The 26,426-nt window shown below is 38.5% G+C and overlaps 2 protein-coding genes across 3 annotated transcripts in view; one reads left to right on the top strand and one right to left on the bottom strand.

The window, feature by feature from the left end:
- The window catches only part of fitm2 (fat storage inducing transmembrane protein 2), a 30,212-nt gene extending 20,753 nt beyond the window's left edge, over window positions 1–9,459 (bottom strand). The window contains exon 1 of the mRNA XM_085394272.1: window positions 9,139–9,459. The gene's annotated coding sequence lies outside the window, so the exon portion shown is untranslated. The remainder of the gene's footprint in view (window positions 1–9,138) is intronic.
- Window positions 304–24,657, top strand: hnf4a (hepatocyte nuclear factor 4, alpha). 2 transcript variants are annotated; one of them, XM_085394267.1, is made up of 10 exons: window positions 304–448; window positions 20,092–20,266; window positions 20,617–20,711; window positions 21,206–21,312; window positions 21,404–21,559; window positions 22,099–22,186; window positions 22,289–22,441; window positions 22,586–22,822; window positions 22,979–23,101; window positions 23,560–24,657. In XM_085394267.1, exons 1-10 carry the CDS (start codon window positions 340–342, stop codon window positions 23,700–23,702), a joined length of 1,386 nt encoding a protein of 461 aa, XP_085250393.1. In that variant the 5' UTR covers window positions 304–339; the 3' UTR covers window positions 23,703–24,657. The 2 variants fall into 2 exon arrangements, with proteins under 2 accessions (XP_085250393.1, XP_085250394.1); XM_085394268.1 differs by lacking the exon at window positions 304–448 and adding an exon at window positions 18,660–18,999.
- The last annotated feature ends 1,769 nt before the right edge of the window (window positions 24,658–26,426 follow it).

The raw sequence follows: 26,426 nt of genomic DNA, 5'->3' as shown, positions 1-26,426 counted from the left end.
CCCTCCCCACCCTCTTTCTTTCATTCTATTTTACATAAACTCTTATTCTTACACAATTTTCATCTTCGACTGAGAAATGGCTGTTGGGTGATGAGAAAGAGGGAAAAGAGCACAATAACTTTATGTCTATTTGAGTTTCTATCATCATGTTGCCATAGCTACAGCTGCTATATAGATTGGTGTCCATACGAGCCTGGTTACTGTTTAACCTCCCCACCCACATTTGCCCAGATTAGGAAAATCAATAAGATAACAGCAGCAACACCGGCCTTACCTTGCACCAACAACACCCTTCTCGCACTACAGCACCCTGCGCCAGACTTCCACATTTTACACCTTATGGTGAGGGGAGAAAATAGTGGATTTAAAACATATGCTCGGGAGGAAGGAGAGGACGACATGGTCAAAGTAAACTCACAAGTCAGTTCAAGTATGGAACTTCCATTTGGTGAGTACACACTTTTGCTTTTATCCGTGTGGCCGACTAGTTTAAAAAGAGGCTAAGCATGGCAGCTGCTTGCCTCTTTTTGCTTCTTATTCAGTGTTTTTGTGCAACAGCTGCTTGGCTCCAGAGCTCTGCTGGATCACAAGGGATTCAGGGTGCAAATATCACCACCATACATGTCTGTCTTTTTCACACGGCTGTAATCCAGGAGGTGTGTCAGAGATATGGAGGTCGTTAAAAAAAGGCCATGGGAGCTGGGCCTGATGGAGATGATGGTTCAGAGATATTGAGATGTAAGAGCTGTAAGAGTACAGTGAGTGTGACAGGGCTCACAGGCTGATTTGAAATGATTTAAGCTTGCTCTGTTTGACAAGCTGTGCTCATGGACTGGATATTTTTTACGGAGTTCTGAAAACATTCTTTCTGTAGAGTTACACTATCCATAAAAAGACTGACATTTTAACCTCACTATGACACTGTGACAAGCCTCTGCATTATTTTATGGCTACAATATAAGGTGCTGTGCAAACACAAAACAGCAGAAGGACACATTGCTGCTACAGGCACACAAACCGCCCCTTTGTCATAACTGTTTTGAACCATCTCAAGAGAGGCCTTACTCGGCATCATACCAGCTGTCTGATGCAGCAGTTGGTGGGAGTTTAGTTTTTGCTTCTGTGGTCATTCATTAAATAATTTGTATGTCACACCAGGGATGCAAATCCATTTAAACAAAGCTCTGGCCAAATGAGAAATGAAAATATCCGTCCAATGTTTTAAGTCTGCCTTTGCTCGTTTATTCCTTCCCTCCTTGCATTTCTTCTCGTGCCACTATGCCAATTCGCTATATGTAGGCTATTTTTTCAGCAAAAGGAACAGCTACACAGAAAAGGTGAATTGTACAAAGGAAGGAGGTGATATTTTCATACATTTCAGTCCTAGTGACCACTGAAGTGAAAGTCAGTTCAGATAGTGAAAATAACTTCTCATATATGTGTCCAGCAGTATTTCAAGGTTGTCGCTGCCAGGCTTGCTTCTAGGACTTTGTAGCTGGCAAGCAAACCCCCTATGGGCTAGCTAACTGGGAATATACTAACACTAATCTCTCTAATGAACACCCCATGCTTCTCTAAATTTTCTCTGCATTGGCCGGTTTACATCCAGCTCCATTTACTTTTCCATTTCAGTTAAGAGTGAAGCGACAGGGATAAGATTTCCAGGCTGCTATTTTAGTTGCTGACAGGACAATATTTTTATTTAATTATATTTACAATTCATGTTTTGTGAGGGGTTTTTGTTACGGCATAAATCTCTAGATGATTTCATTTCATTATGACACAGTACATGCAGCATAAAGAGAAACTGTATAGAACAATGAGCATCATGATTTTGTTCAGTTATACAGTTTTGTTTGATGTGTTATTTTGTCAGTTAGAATTACAGTCACAGGTGATCATCATGTGTGACACACAGAAAGAAAGCTGTGCATTTTGTTTTCAGTGGTTGTATCGCACAAAGCCATGAGAATTTAAATCTACTGAGAAGTTAAGCAGGCTCACAGTCGTGTCCACAGCAAATGAATCCTGTTTCAGTAAAATCTGACCTTGATCTTGAGCACAGTTGAAGACACATTAGGAGACCATAATATGGAAGTTCCACTGACATCCTGAAGGCTTTACACATCAGATGTGTAAAATTTGTTAGAATATTTTGTGCTTTAAAAATAGTTTTTGGATTCACCCATTCTTAATGTGCAAATTCACACCGACCGCGTAATTTCACTGGATGAATTTGCAGCATTTATTTTTCTTTAGCTTTCTGAAATGATTCATCCGCCTCCTCAGATGTGGTCCCAACTCTGCCAACAAGAGTTCAAACTGCCCCCCTGACATCCTGACATATGTATGAAAGCAGTTGTGATACAGCTTTAACTCCTGGTTCAAAGTATGAAATTCTCCCTGCTGCTGCTTTTTTCGGAGACTTGAATGAACCTAGCATCTTTGTTTCCTCCTTCTCCGGGTTTAGAAACAACAGGACCGCTTAATATCAACTTCTTTGTCCTCACATTTTCCTCAACAACACAGTGCATTCGGTGTATGTGTGTGTTAGATGACAAGTTCAGAATCCGAAAATTCAGATTTTCATGCTGTTTTTTGAATCGTGCCCAGTAATAACCTAATAACATAATACTGCAGTTAACTGTGTTATCCTGTTAAATTTATACTGTTTATTAATGTTACAGACAGACAAGACCACATTAACATTACCATTTTATTATAGCCACCAGTTGCTACCTGCGGGTAGCTGCTAATACTTAAATGGCTCATGTTTATGCGGACAGTGGCAAGGTCAACACTTCAGATAACTGTTTAATACTTGTTGTTAAAACAGGAGACTTACTGACCTCCCAACAGTCGTAATAACGACCAAGGCATCAGTCTTTAAGATGCTTCATCGTGTTTGTAGTGCTACTGTTCATGTGTCCAGCTTCTAGTAAGGGGGGAAAGGTTGTGCACCTTTACTTAGTAAAGGTGTGTGTCATCTGGAGCAGGTGAAGACGGCAGTGCTGGTATCAATGCTGTTGCAAATGCAAACTGAATGTGAATTTGCTGCCTAAATACTCACCAAATGTACATTAAACCCCAAGTTTTATTCAAAAAAAGTAAAATAAGAAGAAAAATACAGCACAGAGATCTTATATTTTACTTAGTTAAAATTTATGAATGTGCTTATTCTAAAGTTTCCACCAAGTCTCTAGTGACTAAGCAGCACAGACAGGCTGGGGAGGGGCTGAATTACTAAGAAATACAGTTTTAGTTTTCATATGATTTGTTGACAAAAGCAAAACTATGAAAAGTGATTCTTTAAGCTACACCCTATCGAGTCAATGCAGACTATAATCTTGGTTGCTAATTTACAGAACTAGCAAACATTAAAAGCAGAAAACCTTTTCTTTTCTTTTCTTTTTTTTCTTTTCTTTTTGTTTGGAGTACTGACTTCTAATGAATACAATAGTAAGCTTTTCTTGGAGGACTTGTTTACAGTATATGCTTGACAAATCTTCCAAAACCAGGACATTTATGTTATAAATACATTCTTTGGCAGTTGCGTAGTTTAAGCTTCTTTTTGGCCTAGCTCAGGTTAAACTATGCTTCTTTGTCCAAGCAAGCTACAAACCTCTGCTCATGTTACTTCTATTGCAAAACCGTATAATTCCACATCCTGAAAATAGTCTGCTTCCTACTGAGATTTTATCAAGATGATAAAATATATTATGATAAATTATGTATTTTTTTTAGCAGGTTTCTCACTCCTTCACACTCAGCTGTGGGCACAAGCTGACAAACCTTCTTAGCAAGGTGATTTATAGCTCATAGAACACACATAGTTTGTGTCAGACACATGGGATTAATTGCTTAACGGTCGCAGCCTGGACAAACTCCCAAGCCCTGCAGAGGGGCAGAGACACTTGGTGAATGCAAACATGACAACAGCCATTGAACAGACCCTCAGCAGATATCTGTTTGCCTAAAAAGCTGAAAGACTTGACAGCAGGGCACATTCTACATTAGACACATCAAGCTATGCACACAAAATATTTTTCAAGGCACTCTTTTTTTTTGTCATCGTACTGGCATGTAGATGAGGATTTCTCATGATAATGGCATCTTTAAAAAAAAAAATAGTACTTCTAAACACTGACACATTGCAATGCAAAGGTTTAACCTTCTCATAACTTCTGCATGAACCATAAACAAAGTAATGCTTACAAAGTTCAAATTTATACAATTATCAATTATTATCATTACAAATTAAATAATGAAACTTTCTGTTACAGGCAGAGGTTGTTACTGATAGGTCGCTAAAGAAGTAATTTTGTCAAAAAATGTGTCACATTTTTCAAATGTTGGTGGCAGAACAGCCACTTTCGTTGCTTCAGTCATGCATTTAATGTTTCAGGTGAAGCAATGTCATAAAGTCTAGGTTATAAACAAGTCAAGTTCATTTACAGCTTTGTTGCAGCTCTGGATTGGATTATAAATATCATTGTAGATGGAGTTAGTATGGACAGGGAAATGACATTTTTTTGTTGCTTTTGGTGTTTATTGATGTGGCCGTTGCTTTGGCAACTTCAAGATAATGTTTCTAGGTCAAAAATGAACTTTTCTATGAAAAGTTTTAATACTGCAATGTGCAGCAGAGTTTGTAATTGTTCAATCTCTTGCAGTAAAATTAAAAAAATTAGTACACTGAGGAGATGTCCTCCTAACAAAACAGGCTACTGGTAATTAACACTGCTGCCTCCTGGTTCAGCAACTGGCTGTGGCCTGTTTGAAGTTCAATTATTCTCTCTGTACCTGCATGGATTTCACCTGGGTCCTCTGGCTGCGTTAGCCTACTTCTAAAAGTGAAAGCAATCAGTGAGCTGGTGGAAAAGCAGCTACTGAAGAGTTAAATCTATATAATCCTATATAATTTAACTATGTCTAGAGCTAAAGAGCAAAGCTAAAATGAAGGAAACACTTAAAAAAAGAGCAAATACAGAAACAGATGCATTTACTGGTCAGTATTTATTTCAAAGTGAAAGTATTGTTTGAAGCAATCATTTTAACAGTTTATACATGTACAGCTAATGTACACTCTCAAAACACTAGAAGATTAGTATTGTCTTGTACTGTAGCCACATTCATATTAACAGTTACATCAAGTTACATCATATTGTTACAAACTGTTTTTCAAGTTCAAACTGTGTTACAATTTCTCTAGCTGATGGTCTCGCACATATTAACAAGAACCAGCCACTATTTAGATTATTGTCACATAAAAAAAAATATGAATACCCAAAAACAAGAAATAGTTTATAGTATGTCCAGAAATATGGTCAAAATAAGTGACCAAACCTGAACATTTGGCCCACGGTGACTTGCCTAGGGGAAAAAAATCATTAACTTGTTTGCCTGGCCACCCCTATAAAAACTCTCTGGCTCCACCTCTGTCCATTTTTATTTACATCTAGGCCTTCTCACTTGCAAATGTAGGGCTTTTACAGATACTCACACACTCTTAAAAATCAAAAATCATGCCCACTTTGCCCATGTGGTAAGACTGTCTGGAGGAATCAAACTAAATTACATAAATTGAAGTGCTCTTGGTCAAATCAAGACATGTGTCACTTTGACTTTAATGTTCCTCACAGCTTCAGTCAGACATAACCAAGAAATAAGCTGCAGCATTTGCATATTATGTAATAAGTGCAAGATTTAACAGCACAGGAAGACTTATGAGGTCTGAGTCAGATTATGACTCAAATGACAGATAAAATCACTCAGCTATTATTGAGTTATTGTGGGCTTTCTCCATAAGGAGCCATAGTGTGATGAAATGAAAAGTCCTTTTTAGCAAGGCTTATCTAATGTCCACTTTTGCCACCATGAAATATTTGTTTTCTTTTCCATTCCTTTTATCACTTTGATAAATCAGTTACCTCATTTTATAACTTTGTGTTGATCTTTCCCTTTAGCTAGCTTGTAAGGGTTTTTCCTTATGCTGGGACATGACCCTTTGTATGGTGAAATAATATAAATAGCAGAAGCTTGCATTATGTTAAAGTTACATTAGTGGGTGAAGGAACCACTCAGCTAATGAAATGAAACTTAATCTGTGCTGACATCAAATGTGACATTTAACAAATCTCAGTGTGCCTCTTGGGTATTTAACAGAGGCAGAAAGCCCAATTAGCAACCTGTTTGGAGAGCAGGTATTACACACTGTTCTCTTGACACTAATAATCCGAGTGTTCAAGTCTCCAATCAAATCTCATTGTGACAGGCATTAGGGGATTATCCCCATGTGCCTTGGGCCCTTACAGTCGGCCTGGTGGCCCCAGCAAACAACACTATCCAGTAGCTGCTTTTCCTCCCAGCCTGCCTCAGCCTGGCCGGGCCTGGGAGAGGCGACGAGGCTCATGGGCCTTCACACAGCTGGTCGGCGCACTGTCAGAGCTCAGCTTTCCCAGGGATGTATGGCCAGGATGGAATCCTCCACTTTACCAACCCGGGTAAAGGTAAAAGACACATAAACTTAGTTGTAGTTTTTTTTTTTCTTGCTGTGTGTGTGTTAAAATCTTTGAGGTAAAGCCCCTGGAAGATTGAAGACAGTACTGTGAAAATGAACACAATATTCTGTTGTATATTCTGTTGTTGCTCGAGGCTTTCAAAAGAAACATGTTGCAAAGCTGCTTTGACAAAAAAAGGGTATTTTAATTCCTACCAGAGCTGCTTCTTTGAACATGTGTTACAATAAGTTGACTCTATCATGAATATTTTGGACGTTTCAGAGCTTCAACAGTTTGTGCATTAAACAACTACTGTAGTAAGAACCTGGTTAACAGAGAAGTGGATTGAGTGTTGATTTGCTGAATGTCCACAAGATGGCAGTGATAAGCAATGATTTCATATTACCTGACACTGATGAAAGCAACAGCACTGACACAAACACTGGACTATAAGTAGAGGGCCTAGTGATGAAAAGAAGCAAACCATGCTTAACCACCAACTGGACTTCCTTCCAGTTTAACCTCAATTGAGAATTTTTCATTTAATTCTACATATGACTTCTTCTCTTCTCAATTTCAGATGGGAATACTGTACTTTCCACTTGACTGCATTTCACATAGTTTAGCAGATTCATTTAGCAAAATACCCGATGAGGTTACATTGTTTCCATATTTTATGCTGCTTTCCCTCTACTCCACTACACTTTCTACGACACTACATTTATTTGCTAGTTGCAGTTATAGTTTACTTAGTCAGATTATCAAAAAGAAAACATGTAATGTATTATTATAGAATAAACTATGCTGATACTTATTCCTGTGCACTTCATACAGTACTTTCACTTATAACAAGGTGAGTGCACTGTGCTATATTGTGACGCCTTGTTAAAAAGTAATTCTCCAGTGTACCATTCTAACAAACTGTTACCAAGTAATCCTCTACTGCACCATAGTAGCAATTTGTTACAAAGTATTTCTCCACCGTAGAGTGGCTACTTTTACTGAAATTAAAAAGCGGAGAATTTTCTCAAACATAACGAGAGTGGAGTATTGTTTCACTTGGTGAGGGTACTGTTACTCCAAACTTTCAGTACTTTGCTCACCACCCCTGACAGACCTGTTAAGGTGCTGCATAAAATGAGAACATCAGGTCACCTCAGTGACAGGCAGAAGGACTAAAATGAGAACATGAGTGAGAAAAATGAGCTCACTGAGTTAATTCACTTAACAATAAAAAAAATATTTGATGTTACAGATGCTGTGATGATAACGTCTTGCTAAATAAAGACAACACTCTGTGTGTATTGTGTTCATTACAATTCAAGTTAAGATGCTGGACAAAAAGCACTCTTGACTTAACGTTGACAGGGCAGCGTTGAATACTTCACGTCTTGTTATTCGAGCTGTCTAGGTTAAATGTCTATTGATTTGCTGCTCACTGAAGGACCTATAGAGAATTAGAGAGATAAAGGTGCTCCGAGCAGAGCTGCTGACAGAGTGGATTGGAAAAGCAGTCAAAATGAATCTTCAGCAAAACAGGGTTAATTATTACAGACCCTTATCACATGCTGTGATTGATTTACGTAGTGCATAGGTCTTCATGTTTATTGATGTAATTGTTTACTTATTTAGTGCACAGGGGCTACTTGAGGTTTTCAGTCTGACTGAAGTATAAACATGTTTTTGTGAATTTGTTTTTCTGTAAAGTGTGTCGCTTTCAGTTTTATATTTATGAAAGACGTACCGAAAGGTTGAATGGCCTAATAAATCTTTGAGATAAAGAAATACTGGTGGCCCAAGTTAATATCTGTAAAGAAATACACCTTAGTAAAGTGCCTTTAAACAGAAATACAGTGTGGTCTGCTAAGTGGGTAGAAGTCACAAAGAGAAACTGGAAAAGGGTGTTGTAATATAATTTTCCATCAGCCTATCTAATTTATTAGCTAAATCTTTAACCTCTTATAATATCATGACACAACTAATAGACGCTCTTGGTTTATCATTACATGAGAGCAAACAGTAATCATGAGGGCGATTTGACAACTTGCCTGCTCTTTCACTGAAAAGATTTTATTTCAGCCGCAGTGAAAATCATCTTCAGAAAGCTAATTTAAAAGTAAACTGAGAGTGGTTGTAAACATTAAATGATAAAACTTTGAAATCGTTTTAATTAACATGAAGACGGCTCTTTGAGGATTTCTTTGGCAATCCGATTTGTCATTTTAGCACAAAACTTTAAAAACTGTGTAAATAAAGGTGACAAACTGGCTTTTAATGAGTAAGGCTTCGTGGGCCTCTGAGATTGCATTATCTTCTCTGTGTAAGTAGAATGCTAATATTTGACAGGAAAAATAAGATATTTATATGAGCTTTGTCAAAGTAATTTCCACTACAGAGGCGGGAGTAACGCATAACACAATTTTACTGAATAAACATGCTCACATAAAACCATCAGAAAATGATTCAAGACAGTAATTCAATCTTCTTAAATGATAAATCTGCATTATTATAGGAACAGAATATTCCACTAGCCCAGAAAATATGATATTCCCCCACTCAACCACACGGGCTTGCATAAGCTGTGTTATTTGCAGATAGCTATCTGTTGACAAGGTCTTTGCCATGACACTCTACTCACCTATCTCCTCCATCTACTGCAGCAGGCTTTTTCTGCCGGCCTTAAATCTGCTGCAGCCAGCACATTGTTTCCTTCTGTTTTCCTCTTATCAACATCAACACATTCCTGGTTATGCCTTGCTTTTCCACTAAGGTGAAGCTCTCTTTGAAAGAAGCAAAATAAGTCCCCGGAGAGTTTATATTCCACATCTTATTAACTCTTCCAGGCCACCACGTTCGTCTTTTTTCCTCCCAGCTGCTGGTTTCTGCATTTTGATTTTATTATGCTGCTTCCCTGCCGCCTGCCTTTGAGATCGGACTTGGGGAAATGAAATGTAGTCATTGAGGAGAAGGTACAAATAGGCAGTGGTTACAAATGGAGTTTGGTCAGTGGTCGGAGATTCCTATTCAGAAGATAGACAGGACTTTGTTCACAAACTGGAGTTTGAAATTTCAAAGGGGAGAATCACACATGTATTACATCAGGTCTCAGCGATCCTTTGACTTTTAGCCTCGGGGCAAGAGTTTGGGTGACTGATTATAAGACAGCTCAGTCTAGCCCATCACATTTTAACATGGCAGCCTCCCACTTCATTTAAAAGTCAAATGGCCATTGCCAGCTGAGCTGCAGCTTTTATCAAAATTCAGTTTTGGCTTAAGACTCTATTTATATTCTGTTCACTACATTAAAAAAAGAAAAAATTCCTTACTTATTTCACTTTATTTCATTATATTTTGTTATAAATAGCACTCAAACAATCCCTGCATTTGACTACTTTAAAAAACAAAGCAAGACAATCATCCTTTAACGGCATTTAATACAACCAGAGAAAAAGCTGCTACAAGACAAATAAATTTAAAAAAATCATTAATTGTATGCATATTCTGCCCCCATGGAGCTGAATCACACACTATTGACTTGCTGATAAGCTTAAGCTGTCACATGTAAATGTGATTACTGTTGATGAATGACTGTTTTGAGTGGTTTTGTTAACTGCTGCATCACAATTGCCAAGTAAATCTGGTCCCCGCACATCAACACAACTCCAGTACTAAAGTACCAATAGAAACAAATGACAACAGTGGTGTGTTATTGTAACTGTCATTGTAGCCATGTCTGGTCAGGATTTAATACACATGACAGCTACATACTGAACCCAACTAGTAATGTTTAACTTTTTTTATGGTTTTAAAATTTCCTATATTTAAAGAGGCAATAACATGGTAATAAAAACCTAATCAAAATCACATGTATAATCCGAGTTATAGGCTTGTTGTCTTGGGAACCTGGTTGTGTAACAGCCTTAAGAATGAGATTTGTTGCCACGATTAAAAAAAAGAGTCTTCAAATATGTTAGCATCTCTACATAGAAAGGTACAATGTTAGCATGCTAACTCAATCACTGACTGCTTCATGAGGTGTTTGGCAGTTCTATTGCTTGCCATTTCATGTGAACATTATTGGAAAATGGAGTTCAGCAATTTGGAAAATAACTAGTAAAGTTATCATGTTATCACTGACTACACATCTTGCATTCTTGATTATATTTTAAATAGAAGTCACTGATTGTATTTTTGGGGGGTTCGAATTGTCATAAAGATTTTTTTTGAGTATTACAGCACCACAAGCATTATGACCTGACCCTGGGCTTTAAAGTTCTGGCACTTACCTGATAGTAGTTGTTTTGTATGCAGTACACATGCACACAAGTTTCCATTGCGGCTTATCTATGCTCTAACATTGAGAAAAGAAAAAGAAAGTGAAAATTAAGCATACAATAAGTATTCAATGGCTTGCACAACCACCTTTAGCAGCAATAACTTAAAGTAATAATTTTCTGTATAACTATAATATTTATAACTGCAGAAGTGTAGAAGAATTGTGGCTCACCCTTTTTATAATGTTGCTTCATTGCTCTGTGCAGGAACTGGTTCACACTGCTCTCCTAAAGTCCTACCATAACATTTCAGTTAGGGTAAAGTCAGGATGGCAATACCTTGATTTCTTCTGTTTACAACAGGTGTACCTGCAATTACTGTCTTTATGCACAGGAGACCTCTAATTTGAATACTTTGGTATGCACAAGAATTCGTAGTAGGCTCAGTGTCTGCAAGGTGCCCAAATTCTGTGGCTCCAAATCAAATCATTACTACTACACCACTGTGTTTGACAGCTAGTATGAAATGTTTGTGATGATATGATGTGTTTTCACCAAATGTGTGTTCAGATGCAGCGTTGCATTTTTCCTGCACAAGTACGGCTTAGAAACAAGCCACACTTGTTCAACATTTCCCTAACTGTACTGTCATGAACTGAGGCCTGCAGAGTCTGCGATGCTCTTGGTTTTTTGTAATTTCTCAGAACACTACACAATCTGACCTTGGTGGTTTTGCTCCTATTTATAAAGGATCATATGAGTGCTCTGGAGAGGAAATGTAGCCAGTTTTAGTACAACAGTTGCTGTCCGAGTTAAGTGACCTAGATTATTTGCAATAATCCTACAGGTCAGGTCAGTGCAATATTTTACTGTAAACAGCCAACAGTATGTATTTTGAATGCTCAGTGTAATAAAACAGCAATAAAACACACAATAACACATCTTCTTTTAACACGTGTGTTTTTATCACTTAAAAACATACAACAAAGTCAGAAGAATGTTCCCAAACTACGGAAACATGACCATCTGAGAAGCATGTGAATGCACAGTTTCTTTACTGCATCACCATGCTAACTATAACAAAATATACAAACCAAAAAAAAAAAAAGAAAAAACACTGAAAAATAATACAAGTGAAAAACGTCAAATAGTTACCTAAAAGATGTGTATTTATTCAAGTTCATGGAAACAATGAATTGTCATGCTGTATGACTTCATACTTCACTACATTAGCCTATAAATTGAGCCCCTTTTCCCACGTACACATATATCTTGGTAAATATAGGTTTTCTATGTATATTGCCATTTTGAACCAGAAATGTAAGCTTTTGAAAAACTTTGTCCAGGTTTAAGATTTTCAGAAACTCATCATTGCATCTTCATTTCCTTGTTTACAGTCAGGCTGTTTACCATCGAATCATTTATTTTTGCAAACATTTCTATACAGTTAGGGTTATACCGCCACCTGTTGCTGTGTTTGACATTGTTTTTGTGTTTTCATTTAGATGGACAAAGAAAAAAAGAAAGTGAAATTTATTATTATTTTCTAAATTAATAAAAAAAAATAACTAAACATTATTTTCAGGGACACGAAAACAAGAACAGGAAATTTGTGTCCAGGAACACTGACACACTGAGCTGTTTTATCACAGCTATATAACATTTTCTTACCACCAGTATTAATGAATAATGAATGATTTACTTCTTAGCATTAGACTGAATGACTGTATGAGCAATATGAAATAAAATTAGTAACACATTAGCATAGCTACTGGAGCTGTTTTAACTACACGCGTTAGCTGCTTCTCCTTATATTGCCGTCTTTATGCTACACTAAACAAGCTAAACTGACATTTACAGTCATATTAAACTATACCTTTAGAAAAATGTTGCCTAAGATGAGTTGTAGTCTTTAATTAATTAATTTAAATATAGTGGCTACATTAGAATTTGGCATCAGCAAGAATGTGAGCTGCCCAGAGAGCCTGCACGTGTCAGTCCAGTTTGAGGAAATGTACAGTATGTTAACCCCCCCCCCCCACACACACACACACACACACACAAATCACAGATAAGTCACGGAAGAATTTCAGCCTGCCCTTTCTAACATATCAAAACAGTTTGTGGGTTTATGATTAAGAAAGCTATAACCATGCAGATTATATTTTATAGTCCCATATATGACTGTTCCTTGAGGAGTTCACAGAAATTTAAGATAGCAGCAATGATACAAGTACTTTAATGATAGGGGGAGATAAGATTTGCTGCAGTGACTCATTCAAAGCTCCACACTGATTCTCCAATCATCAGTTCTTCCCTCTCCCCCCGCTCGCTGACTGCTTTGAAATAATCAGCACACTTCTTGAGCAAATATGGGCATTGCAGAAGAGCAGCATGGATCGAACATGAAGCAATGTTGTAATGGATGACCTCTGCACACACAAGTGAAACAACATGCTCCAGTCTGATACAGAACAATCACCTGTGCACACTGTAGGAGTGTGCACAAAGCTGCTAATCATTTTTTGATAATTGGTCTACGTTAATTGCATTGTTTATAGTGTCTAATTACCATGAAAGCTTAACTGTAAATGAATCTGTGACCTTTCCTGACATTCAGAAAAACAGTAGTTTAATCAGAACTTGATTGCTTCCATTTTCCTTTCTGATTGGCTCTTAGTAAGAGGGGTTTTTATCAATCATTAAGCAAATCATCTCTCAGTCACACACAGAAGCCTACAGGCATGGATGTTTGCCTGCATGAAGAAAAATAATTTTATGAGCCCACCGTATAATTTGAGTACATGACAAACAACTTCACCTACATGGGGTTTAGTGCTTTTGAGGTCCGTCTGAACCTGAGATCGTTGACCTATTGCTATGTACTAGGTACTTTTTCTGCAAATACAAGGCTCTTGTTTGCTGTGTGACATGCAGGATGAGCCTGCTTTCTGCTTTGCGCAAACACAAAAGTTATTTATGTAAACAATCAGATTCTGGGCATGAAAATCATTCACTGAGTGCACGTGTGCCTAATGACCAATGCTGCATTATTTTCAGTTTAAAAGTGGCACATTTACCTTCACATGTAATTTAAAGTGTAGCTACATTCAATGAAAACTGTTAAATTATACAGTAAATATTTTTGTATATGAGGCTTAAATAAAATACTCATGAACAGTTTTTAAATTACCATCAACTTCTACTCATCTGGTCTTTACACTGTACAGGGAAACCATGAGATTTACTACACTTAGTGTTTAATGTATTTGCCCCCTTCTTGATTTCTTAGGTTTTGTATATATGTCACGCTCAAATGTTTCAGATCGTTAAACTAATGTTAATCTTAGATCAAAAATAGCCTGACTAAATACAAAATGCAGTTTTAAGATGATGATTTCCTTTATTAAGATCCATGCAATGGAATTGTGTTTGGTTAACTTTTTGTTTGTTTTTGTTTGAAATGCTCTGGTGTTTCTTCGTGAAGCACTTTGTTTGTCTCGAAAGGTGCTATATAAATAAAGTAGGATATAAAGTGAAGCTGCCAGAGTAATGACAGTGCACAGCTGCAGAGGAGAGTTAAATAAATGTTACTTACTTACTACTTACAGTGGGGCAAAAAAGTATTTAGTCAGCCACCGATTGTGCAAGTTCCCCCACTTAAAATGATGACAGAGGTCAGTAATTTGCACCAGAGGTACACTTCAACTGTGAGAGACAGAATGTGAAAAAAAAAATCCATGAATTCACATGGTAGGATTTGTAAAGAATTTATTCGTAAATTAGGGTGGAAAATAAGTATTTGGTCACCTCAAACAAGGAAAATCTCTGGCTCTCACAGACCTGTAACGTCTTCTGTAAGAAGCTTTTCTGTCCCCCACTCGTTACCTGTATGAATGGCACCTGTTTGAACTCATCATCTGTATAAAAGACACCTGTCCACAGCCTCAAACAGTCAGACTCCAAACTCCGCCATGGCCAAGACCAAAGAGCTTTCGAAGGACACCAGGAAAAGTATTGTAGACCTGCACCAGACTGGGAAGAGTGAATCTACAATAGGCAAGCAGCTTGGTGTGAAAAAATCAACTGTGGGAGCAATCATCAGAAAATGGAAGACATACAAGACCACTGATAATCTCCCTCGATCTGGGGCTCCACGCAAGATCTCATCCCGTGGGGTCAAAATGATCATGAGAACGGTGAGCAAAGATCCCAGAACCACACGGGGGGACCTGGTGAATGACCTGCAGAGAGCTGGGACCAAAGTAACAAAGGTCACCATCAGTAACACACTACAACGGCAGGGAATCAAATCCCGCAGTGCCAGACGTGTTCCGCTGCTGAAGCCAGTGCATGTCCAGGCCCGTCTGAAGTTTGCCAGAGAGCACATGGATGATACAGCAGAGGATTGGGAGAATGTCATGTGGTCAGATGAAACCAAAGTAGAACTTTTTGCTATAAACTCAACTCGTCGTGTTTGGAGGAAGAAGAATACTGAGTTGCATCCCAAGAACACCATACCTACTGTGAAGCATGGGGGTGGAAACATCATGCTATGGGGCTGTTTTTCTGCCAAGGGGACAGGACGACTGATCCGTGTTAAGGACAGAATGAATGGGGCCATGTATCGTGAGATTTTGAGCCAAAACCTCCTTCCATCAGTGAGAACTTTGAAGATGAAACGAGGCTGGGTCTTCCAACATGACAATGATCCAAAACACACCGCCTGGGCAACAAAGGAGTGGCTCCGTAAGAAGCATTTGAAAGTCCTGGAGTGGCCTAGCCAGTCTCCAGACCTCAACCCCATAGAAAATCTGTGGCGGGAGTTGAAAGTCCGTGTTGCTCGGCGACAGCCCCAAAACATCACTGCTCTCGAGAAGATCTGCATGGAGGAATGGGCCAAAATACCAGCTACTGTGTGTGCAAACCTGGTATAGACCTAGAGTGAACGTTTGACCTCTGTTATTGCCAACAAAGGTTATGTTACAAAGTATTGAGTTGTATTTTTGTTATTGACCAAATACTTATTTTCCACCCTGATTTACGAAAAAATTCTTTACAAATCCTACCATGTGGATTCATGGATTTTATTTTATTTTATTTCTTTCACATTCTGTCTCTCACAGTTGAAGTGTACCTCTGGTGCAAATTACTGACCTCTGTCATCATTTTAGGTGGGGGAACTTGCACAATCGGTGGCTGACTAAATACTTTTTTGCCCCACTGTATATCCACACATTCCTCCACATCACTGTGGAGGAATTTTGGACCATTCTTTTTTTGCAGAATTGTTGTAATTCAGCCACATTGGAGGGTGAACGGTAGAGTGTTTCAGATCATTGTCCTGCTGCATAACTCAAGCATGCATGACCTTTCAGGTTTTCTGGTAGAAAGCAGAAAGTATGGTTCCGTCAGTTAGAACAAGTCGTCCAGGTTCTTAAGCAGCCCCGACCATCACATCGTTGGTATGATGTTCTTTTATGAAAGTGTTAGTTTTACGCCTGATGTAACAGGATTCAAACTTTCCAGATCAGTCCAGATTCTCCCAAAAGTCTTGTGGTTCATCAAGATGTTTTTTGCCAAATGTGAGACGAGCCTTTGTGTTCCTTTTGGTCAGCAGCAGTTTTCTGCTTGAAGCTCTCCCATTGATGCCATTTCTGCCTGGTCTCTTATTGTTGTCTTATTGTTGAATCATGAATCCCGACCCTAACATGGATAAGTGAATCCTGCAGGTTTTTGGGTTCTTTTGTGACCTCCTGGATGAGTCGTTGATGCTTTTCTTGGTAGGCCGGCCACTCCCGGGAAGGTTCATCACTGTTCCAAGTTTTTTCCCTTTGTGGATAAAGGTTCTCACTATGGTTCACTGGAGTCCCAGAGCCTTAGAAATGGCTTCGTAATACTTCTTCTATATTTATGGACCAAAAAAGAGAAATTATCTAGTAAACAGCAGTTCTGATTTAGGATACTTTGTAAAATGTAAAAAAAAGAAAAATTCAATGATTTTCAAATGATTTAACTTATAACTTAAAAAACTGAACAAAATGAATATATCAAATGTTGAAACCTGACAAAAAAACAAAGCTTGCACTAGGCATAATTAATGCTACTTATCATCACCTCTTTTAATAACTGTAAATAGAAAACAACTGAGGAGATTAAATGCTTTACTTTTTTAAATGAACTCCTTAATAGGTTCCTCTGTGTTAGTTTTTGCTTCATAATACATATGTGGACTGCTGACTGGATAGTTTAGCATGGACTCTTTTACTGGGGAGACATGCTGCTGTAATGTGTGCAGACTGTGCTTTGGCATTGTATTGCTGTCATGAATAAGGCCTTTTCCTGTAAGAAACAACTGGATAGGAGCAAAAGTTGGTGGCTTGGATGAAAGATTTTAATCTAGGCATCAAGCTGGCCTCTCTACTCTGTAACTCAGGTTTTGATTGAACTATTTTCCATCCTCGGGGGCAGAGGGGGCCAGATGTTTGATTAACTCTGGTCACTGTTTACCTTTAAAAATCTCAGTTTCAGAATTGCGTATGTTTGTGCATTTCTAAAAGATTCACTCTGTCTGCTCATGCTTTTTTTTTATACCCACTTATGTTACCCACAACTAATAAATCTGTAACCTTGTAAACTGTAAAACAAGCCGGTGTCACTTCACTGCATTTTATTGCATATTTTGTGGCATTAAATGTAAAATTTCTGTAAAGAATGATTAATTGACCCACCATTACTCTTTTTATTTTTCTAAAAGGCTTCTTTAGGCTCCTCTGAGTCATCTAAGCTGTCTCTCAGAGGAGCAGCCGCCTTTACAACAAGCTTGGAGCTTTTGAAAAAGCCTCACGTGAACCTTGCACAAACAATGACGGCTTTTACATAAAGGCATCATTTGTGCTTTTCCCCGCTAATTATGGCAGAATTAACTCAGATTTCCGAGCAATGTAATACACATGGAAGTATGTTTTTAATATAGTGGTTAATTTTATTTGATTGTGGTTATCTTGTGGTGGTAAAAGTATTTTTCCTCTACTTTTTATCTCATTAAAGTACAGTGCAATTATTCAAGGTCAAGGTAATCAAGCTGGCTCTAAAGTTAAACTGCTTTATAAGCAGTTAGGCGATATAATGATTTATCCTCTGTTTAAAATAATAATTAATAACTTCCGTAATATATTGATGTGCAAACTATGTCTGTTGTCATGGAGTGATTCCTGAATAAGCCTCAGTTAATATTAAATATCAAAAACAAAACCAGAGGAATGTTTCGATATTTTTTATTCTATCTGTGCAGAGGAGCATCTGTGAGGATCGGTTGGAAGCTTTGGACCTGGAGTCATACAAGCTTTCTGAATATTTAAGCAACAAAAGGCAGCCTCTGAGTGTTTTAGCTGACCTGCAGAGGGGAGACAAGGGGGGCTGCTGAGCTAAAAGGCAAGAAAAAAGTTGTAATGTTTTTCCACAGTGGAGCAGAAATGTAAAGTAGCATCAAACAGAAGTGCTTTCAAAATTTGTAAAATTTCATAAAAATTGGAATTAGTTACTTTCCGCCTAATTCCAGGTCTTTTTGCAGGCACTTTCGTTTGTACCAATATCCAAGCTTTAATTGGTGTGCATGTGATATGGGCATGCAAGGAAAGTGTCAGCTATAAAATGAAAAGTTCAAAATGGTGTCAAATGATGTAGTAGGAGTGAACTGACATAGCTCAGGTTGAGGAAATGTTTATCCATTACTGACATGCAGCGATGGCAGATATCAAAGCTGTGCTATCTCTTAAAAAAAAAACAACCCTGTGATTCACCAGTGAACACTCTGGTTAACCATCAACCGGACTGACACTCCACCTCTTCTCTGGTTAGTGGTATGAGGGAAGGAAGAGAAGGACACCAGCTCTGCTGTCAGTCACTGTTCACCTCTCTAACACCAGTAGGTCCATATACCACTCAACTGGGCCAAGGAGCTGTCCTGTCACTGGGCGGAGCTAGACCCAGAAAGAAGGAGGGGGGGTTTGCTGAGGTGTGTGGGGGTGTGAGAAAGGAAGGTGGAGAAGGAGGGGGGCACTCTACTTTCTTGGACAAGTCTTTCTGTCCCACAGTCAAGTAGTTGAGAATTTGTTGGCCTAAAGAACTAGCAGACATGGACATGGCAGACTACAGCGAAGCTCTGGACCCAGCCTATACCACGCTAGAGTTCGAAAACATGCAAGTGCTCCCCTTGGGTGCAGGTGAGTGTCATATAAGCAGCGCTGCCTTTGAACTTTGAAACTTTTACTGATTTAAAACTTTGGTCGGGAGAGGAGAGCGCGAGTTCTGGCGTGAAGTGATAAAAGGGGTCATTTGTCCATTTGCTCCTGCTCGTAGAGAGATGATCCTGTTCAGTGGTCTTCTTTTATCACCTTGGGTGTGATAAAACATTAAGAGATTTTGTTTTACGAGACTGATGTATTCTCAGTGCACTTGGGTCATTTGGCCCAACCAATTTTAACCTGTTCCAGCTTGTACAGGGATGTGGTGTCAGACTGATTACAGGGGATTGATCTTCATTCAGTGATGAAGCAGTAGCTTTAGTATCATGATCACCCTTCTCTTGTTACAAACGGTCTGTTCCCACAGAGTCTAAACTGAGGAGAATGGATGTCGTTTTTGGATATGCGCTTACAGTGACACCAACCTATTTGTATATGCAGTCTCCCATGACATCTGGCTCTGATCCTGATTCTAAAATTTCCAAAGAAGCAAAAAAAAGAAAGCCTAATGGGGACCTATCCAAGCACAAAACTTTTTTTTAAAATAATTTACACAATTATATTCTGTCATTGAACAAATATGTAAAAGTGACTCTCCAAGAACCAGCCTACCACTTTTATATATTGTACATTTCTTTAGCATGTGTCATGGCAAACTCTATGATAATCAGCTTTGTTCTGGTGACTGTGAGAGTGGCTTACACAAAAACTGTCTCCATCGATTGCCTTTCATAGGTAATCAAACCTACATCAATTGAGCTCTGTTGACGCTATCTGAGCTACTCAGGCTGCTAACAGATCCCTGCAGTTCTCTGGAGGGCTGCTTTTGATCAGCTGTCAGTGGAGCTGATGAGTGTCTTCACTTCGGTCTTTCACGCCTAGAATTAAACCAACCTGGCAGTTCAAGTTTGCTGTCTGGCATATGATTAGAAATAAAGTCATATTAAAAAAAAATAAAAAGACGCTTCTTCGAGTTTCAGGTCATCTTGTTCCGGTGATTTAAAGCTAATCACCTAAAAGCCTGTTGGCCTGATGAGCCTTTTTTTCCCCTTTCTCTCTCTCTCATGTCAGACTCCTCACCAGCTGAAAGCACTAACATGAACGCCGCGAGCCACCTGGCTGCAGGCAGTTTGTGTGCCATATGTGGAGACAGAGCTACAGGTAAACACTATGGTGCCTCCAGCTGTGATGGCTGCAAGGGCTTCTTCAGACGCAGCGTCCGGAAAAACCACATGTATTCATGCAGGTGAGTGAAGCTCTTCAACTAAAAAATACTGCTACTGTTTGTGTGACAATGAAAAAGCAATGGACATCTAGCCAATGCAATTAATTCTCAGTTATGTGCCACTGTGTAGACAAGCAAAGATTGCAATCTTCTGATTACAGTCTTGTGATTAAATGTTGATGGATGCAATCATTACATATATATGTATATATTCTTCATGCTTAAGCTACTTGAAAAAGAAAGCATCTGGAATTTTTACTTCATCTATTTCAATTTGTATCCAATTGCTTCACTTTGTATTGATTCCTTCATTAAGTTTCCTTTTTAAATCCATGATAGCACAAACAAACTTAATCCACTCACTTTTACAGGTTTAACAGACAATGCATTGTGGACAAAGACAAGAGAAATCAATGCAGGTATTGCCGACTGAAGAAGTGCTTCAGAGCTGGCATGAAGAAAGAAGGTAGATGACTTTTATCTCTTCACTAAACCAGTCAAAAAAGTCAATCTATGTGAATTTTTTAGTGTTAAAACAATAGAATCTATTGCCTCTCAAAACAAAAGAGAATTTAATCAGCAAATCACTACCAGAGCTTGAGCTGTCTCCACTAAATTGATATGACTTGTCTAAATGTGTTGCAACACCCAGGAGGGGACTACTTTGTTAATGTTCACTCCACGGAGTGCTTAAGTCTCTGACCAGCTTATGCTGAGCAAACATTTCCAAGCAATAACAGCCATATACTGATAAACATGACAACCTTGGAAGACATATTTTTCTTTCAAATCACTCTGTGTTCCGTGTTTGTGCAACAAAGGAAATGAGAAAATTCAACACTTTTCTTGCATTTACAAAAATATAACTGCATGAAAGTTCCACTTTTATCTTTTGCTTTGCAAATGCAACCTACATCTTGCTGCCACATTATAAATCTGTGAATGTTCTTTTTTTTTTAGCTGTACAGAACGAACGAGACAGAATCAGCACCAGGAGATCCAGCTATGAAGACAGCAGTTTACCATCCATCAACGCACTCATCCAGGCAGACGTACTGTCAAGACAGGTAAGGTGGCCGTACATCATGTTTGGGGCTCATATCTACTGTAACTGTAACAAGACCTCAAATGACTTCATAAATGCATTTTCCTGTGTAGATCACATCCCCTGCTCCTATACTCAATGGTGACATACGGACTAAAAAGATCGCCACCATCACAGATGTGTGTGAGTCTATGAAACAGCAGCTGTTGGTCTTAGTGGAGTGGGCCAAGTACATCCCAGCCTTCTGTGACCTGCCCTTGGATGACCAGGTGAGACCCATACACAGACAGAGTGCACACAGTGATATAGACACTCTAGTCATTCATCAACCAGTATACTCAAAACCATAACGAGGGTTGAGGGACACGTGGCTGTGGGACTGTCACTGACTATGTTCTTCCTTAATCAAATAACACTGCAGTAAAAAAAAAGAAAAAAGAAAAGAGGAGAAAATAGTTTTCCAGTCTCTAAGGATGACGGGGTTTTTCATCACTCTCTCTTAAAATTTTCAACCAGAATGGTTAATGTGTTTTAATCCTCAGTTGGAACATGATGAGCTGGTTTTAATGTCACACTGCTTCTTGAAAAAAAACAAACTGCAGAATCATTAACAGTGTGATCACCGAGCCTTAGTAACTGATTTGCTGATGCAGTGAGATGGCCTTCTTTGCCAATTTTAGTTCAACCAGTGAGATTCATGCAAGGGGAGTTTAAAAAACCCCAGACAGAACTTTATAATATAAACACGTATAACATAAAGGAGTTATTATTTCATAGCAAACTGTCTTTTAATTCACTTTCATTGCAGGTGGCATTGCTTCGAGCTCATGCAGGAGAACATCTCCTTCTCGGTGCTGCAAAGAGGTCCATGCTTTACAAAGACATCCTCTTATTAGGTAAAACTGACACACAAGGCAGTGTGATACTGCACTCATATTGCATATAATCATGCTCTTTCCCTATTCCAATGGTGCGTTTTCAATGTGTTTCTCCTGCAGGAAATGACCACATCATTCCCAGAAACTGCCCAGAGTTGGAGGTGGGCAGAGTAGCAGTGAGAATCCTGGATGAGCTGGTGCTTCCTTTCCAAGAGCTTCAGATAGATGACAATGAATATGCCTGCTTAAAAGCCATAGTTTTCTTTGACCCAGGTATTAGTGCTGACAAACATTTCAGATTCTTGAGCTTCTTTCCAAGCCATTAACTTGAGTGAAAACTTGAAAAACTCAGCTAGACCACATTATATACAGATGTTGGTCATCAAAACATTTCTCTTTGCTAACATTTGCCCATAGATGCTAAAGGTCTGAGTGACCCTGGAAAGATCAAGCGGATGCGATACCAGGTCCAGGTGAGCCTGGAGGACTACATCAACGACAGGCAATATGACTCTCGAGGCCGTTTTGGAGAGCTTCTCCTGCTCCTGCCGACACTACAGAGCATCACTTGGCAAATGATTGAACAGATCCAGTTTGTGAAACTCTTCGGCATGGCCAAGATTGACAATCTGCTTCAAGAAATGCTTCTTGGAGGTGAGAAATGGTTGTCAGTACAGATAGGTTTAGCAAAATTTACTATAGCATGAATTCTGAAACAGTAGGCATTGCATTAAGTGGACAGAACTGCATCAAACCACTATTCAGTAATAAATTATGATTAACTGACAATTGTTGGGGTTTTTCTTCCAGGTTCTGCTAATGAAGCACCACATGCACCTCACTCTCTGCATCCTCACCTGGTTCAGGAGCACCTCAGCACCAATGTTATAGTGACCAGCAATATGCCAACGCCAATCCATAATGGTCAAATCTGTAAGCACAAAATACATTAATGCATTGCTACATTTAAGATTTGGTGTCTGTAATTAGCTTAAAACTGTCAGGGTTTTTTATTGCTACATATGGTAAAAACTTCAAGTCTAATGAAGGTGATCACAATCATTAATCAGTTGTATTTTAATGAAGAGAGCCCATCAAATTTTCCTCACGCAGCTCCATGTGCAGCCAAGTCAGGTAGCTGGAAGACCAAATAAGCTTGGTAAAATAATCCCCTAAATTGTTCACAGAAACTAATCTGGCTTATTTTGTAAAAGAAAACTTCTGTTATTCTTTCTGAGCATATTTAATGCTCTGACAAATTTCACAAAAGTGCTTATTCCTTATTGGAATCTTGTGTTACCCCCGCGTCACACTGTAAGATAATAAATATTCACCTGCTTGTGCTGTAGTTTCTCCACATTAGTAACTGCTCTCTCTGTTCTACTTTTCAGCCACTCCTGAAACCCCAATTCCATCTCCACCCGCTGCCTCCAGCTCAGAACATTATAAAATGGTTCAGGGGGTCATAGCCACTGTTCCCAAGCAGCCAACCTCCATCCCTCAACCAACTATTACAAAACAGGAGGCCATTTAACAACCCCTTAAATCTTTATTCCTTCAGTTTTTTTTTCTAATTAAACCAGGGTCTTTACATGTATGTTTATACACAATCAGCATTGAAGCTGTTAACTTGACTGGAACCCTAAAGTAGCTGAATACTGTATATGTATCTATAATAAAAATCTGCAGGTGTGGTCTTTACAGATTGATAGCCTGAGTTTTCAGGCATCACTTTGTACATGTATGCAGCTGCAGCTGAGCTTCATGGTTCAGTGAAGGCCAGATAAAACCATAAGCATTGTGATCTTCTAGGCTTACTGCCTTTCTGTAAGACTGACACTTAGAAGTACACTGCTGTATATATTATAGCTCATTATTGGGTAACTTCAATTCCATTGTGTCCTATGCATGTCCTCAGTGTGTGCAGTAAGGCTTATGTTAGAAATGGCAAAGTAATCATGTCAGTATTTCATGAATGTTACAACAGGCCTTACACTGTCATATATTTAGTGTTTAACTTTTTATTTTTTTATTTTATGTTTCTTAACAATAAAATGAACTCAGAAAAAAAGCTAAATATAATTCCTCTAAAGAGTTCAGCTTTTCCTTCGAGTTGCTCTCAAATATTTTGTGGCAAAACTAAAATATATGGGGTTTGTTTTATACACTGGGATATGCATATTTACAGGAGTGAAATTTCAAGTTTTAAAATTTACTCCAGTATAACCAAGTTTGGCAGGCTGTATACACAGAGACTTTTAAAAAGTCACAGGCAGACATGCTAAAGAAGTTTCCCAATAATATGTTGTGCTCGGTTTTAAAAGTATATTGTATGTTGTTTGTTTTTTTTTTTGTTTGTTTGTTTGTTTGTTTTGTTTAGTTTAGTACTTTGTCATGGTTTAACTGATGGAATAAATTGTGCCTTTTAACCTGTACTGCCTTACAAAACCAGGTAATGTTTTGCCTTACAATGTGAAGTTGAGTTAATAAATCTTACGGTTTATTTTTACATTGCTTTTTCTGCTACGTATTTATACTACGGTCACAAGAGAAGTGGCCACCAATGAATTCACTGCATTTGCATTACACATTCTTTCAAAGGTAAATGGTGGAAAAAAAAAAAATTAGGTCCAACGTGGCAGTGCTTTTTGGTCCCTGATAGACTACTGCAACTTCAGGCTGATAAGCTGCCATAAAATCATTACAGATAGCGCTGACTCCAGATAGAGAGATGCAGATATATTTGTGCACTGCATCTAGAAAACAATGAATGCTGTGTGTGCTATTGTTAAGCTCATTTTACTTTTTGCAATGGAAACAAAGCATTACATTCAAAACAAGTACAAAAATAGAAGTATCTAGAGGAGGATTACTTTTAATATTACTGCCCATAATGAGAGCATCAACAGGACCATTGGTGAGACATAACTATTGAGATTTCTAGGAAACAAAATTGTACTTTCTGGAGATTGTTGGCTCTTGCTGGGTGAAATCTGTTGCAAACAAGATCCTGCAACAAAAACATATTGATTGCTTTGGTTGCAAGCAGATTCCCACAATTTTTGCTAACTATGCAAAAAATTGTAGTACAACTTGTGAAAAGGGTGTGATGCAAACTAGAAATTGAGACTTTTGCCTTCCAATTAAAAGTTGTTCATCAGCGATGTAGTCAACATGTTTTAAAAGGTGCAGCTTTTAACTCTGAAGGTGAATGGTCCTGGTTTCCAGTTTATACTGCACTTGCCACAGTTTCACCACAGCTCTAAGAGCAACTGGGCAATATTTTTAGACAACTCTGTCACTCCCATGAAAACTATGGGGGACCACAGCAATATGCTAGCAAGCAAAGCAATCAGAAAGAGGTTTTTCCAACCAGCTAGGGAATACACATTTTTCCCTAGCAACAGGTGTGATGCTGGGGAAATATGAGAGTCACTGATTGGTCTCTAGGCCTTTAGGGGCTTTAGCAAATATTTTCCCAGCAACTGCTGGTGACCTCTTGCAACTGGTTGGGGAACACTGATTTTCCTCTCATGAACAGTGATTGCCAGATGGTCACCGGCTGGTCTCTAAGCTTGTCTGACTGGGGTATCATTCAATTGACTGTACACTGTCACCATTCCAAAGTGTCCAAAATGAAAGAAAAGCTAATGTCACATAGTTAGCAGTCACATATCTGCAACATATTAAGTGCAGCTTTAAGGTGCTTGCGCTTTACTGAAGTCTAATGTTTGCTGTTTTATGTTTAATGTTTTGATGCTTTCCACATCCACTCTATCACAATGCATATATTGTACTTTGTTCTCAAGACCCTTTAATTTTAAGTTTTAGTTACACTTAAACTGCAGGCGTTTGTCTGGTTAGAAAGGCTGAACTGTTGTTAACTGTTGCCTAACTATTGTGTAAACTATTTTACTTGGATTTGTGCAAATGAAAGTGATGACAAGTGCACTGGACAGGCAACAAAAAGCCAACATTCACAAATGAAATGGTTTTACATGTGGTGTCCACAAACCATTTCTCTTGCCTTGTCACCATGAAAATCATCTTTTATACACCACTTTCCTACAACATATTTATTTTTAATCAGTTATTCTCGGCCTACATGGACCCCCCCGTCTTGTTCTTGGTTCTCTCTTTAGCACAATACCTAACATATCCTGGATGTACATCACAATACATCATCGTTAAATTGGTTTGACACAAGTACTGGACATTAGCCTAAAGCTCATATCCATATTTTCTTTCTTTTTCGTCC

Source organism: Rhamphochromis longiceps, linkage group LG20 (assembly GCF_057381845.1).
Source record: "Rhamphochromis longiceps isolate RC_006_pf linkage group LG20, R_longiceps_female_GT1.1, whole genome shotgun sequence".
Lineage (NCBI taxonomy): Eukaryota > Metazoa > Chordata > Actinopteri > Cichliformes > Cichlidae > Rhamphochromis > Rhamphochromis longiceps.
Note: the sequence above shows the minus strand (reverse complement) of the source record. Positions and strands in the feature narration are given on the sequence as shown.

Coding starts and splice junctions, on each gene's coding strand:
- hnf4a (XM_085394267.1), top strand. CDS start 340: ATGGTGAGGGGAGAAAATAGTGGATTTAAAACATATGCTCGGGAGGAA. Junction 21,313..21,403: donor CAGACGTACTGTCAAGACAG/GTAAGGTGGCCG, acceptor TTTCCTGTGTAG/ATCACATCCCCTGCTCCTAT. Junction 23,102..23,559: donor AATCCATAATGGTCAAATCT/GTAAGCACAAAA, acceptor TCTACTTTTCAG/CCACTCCTGAAACCCCAATT.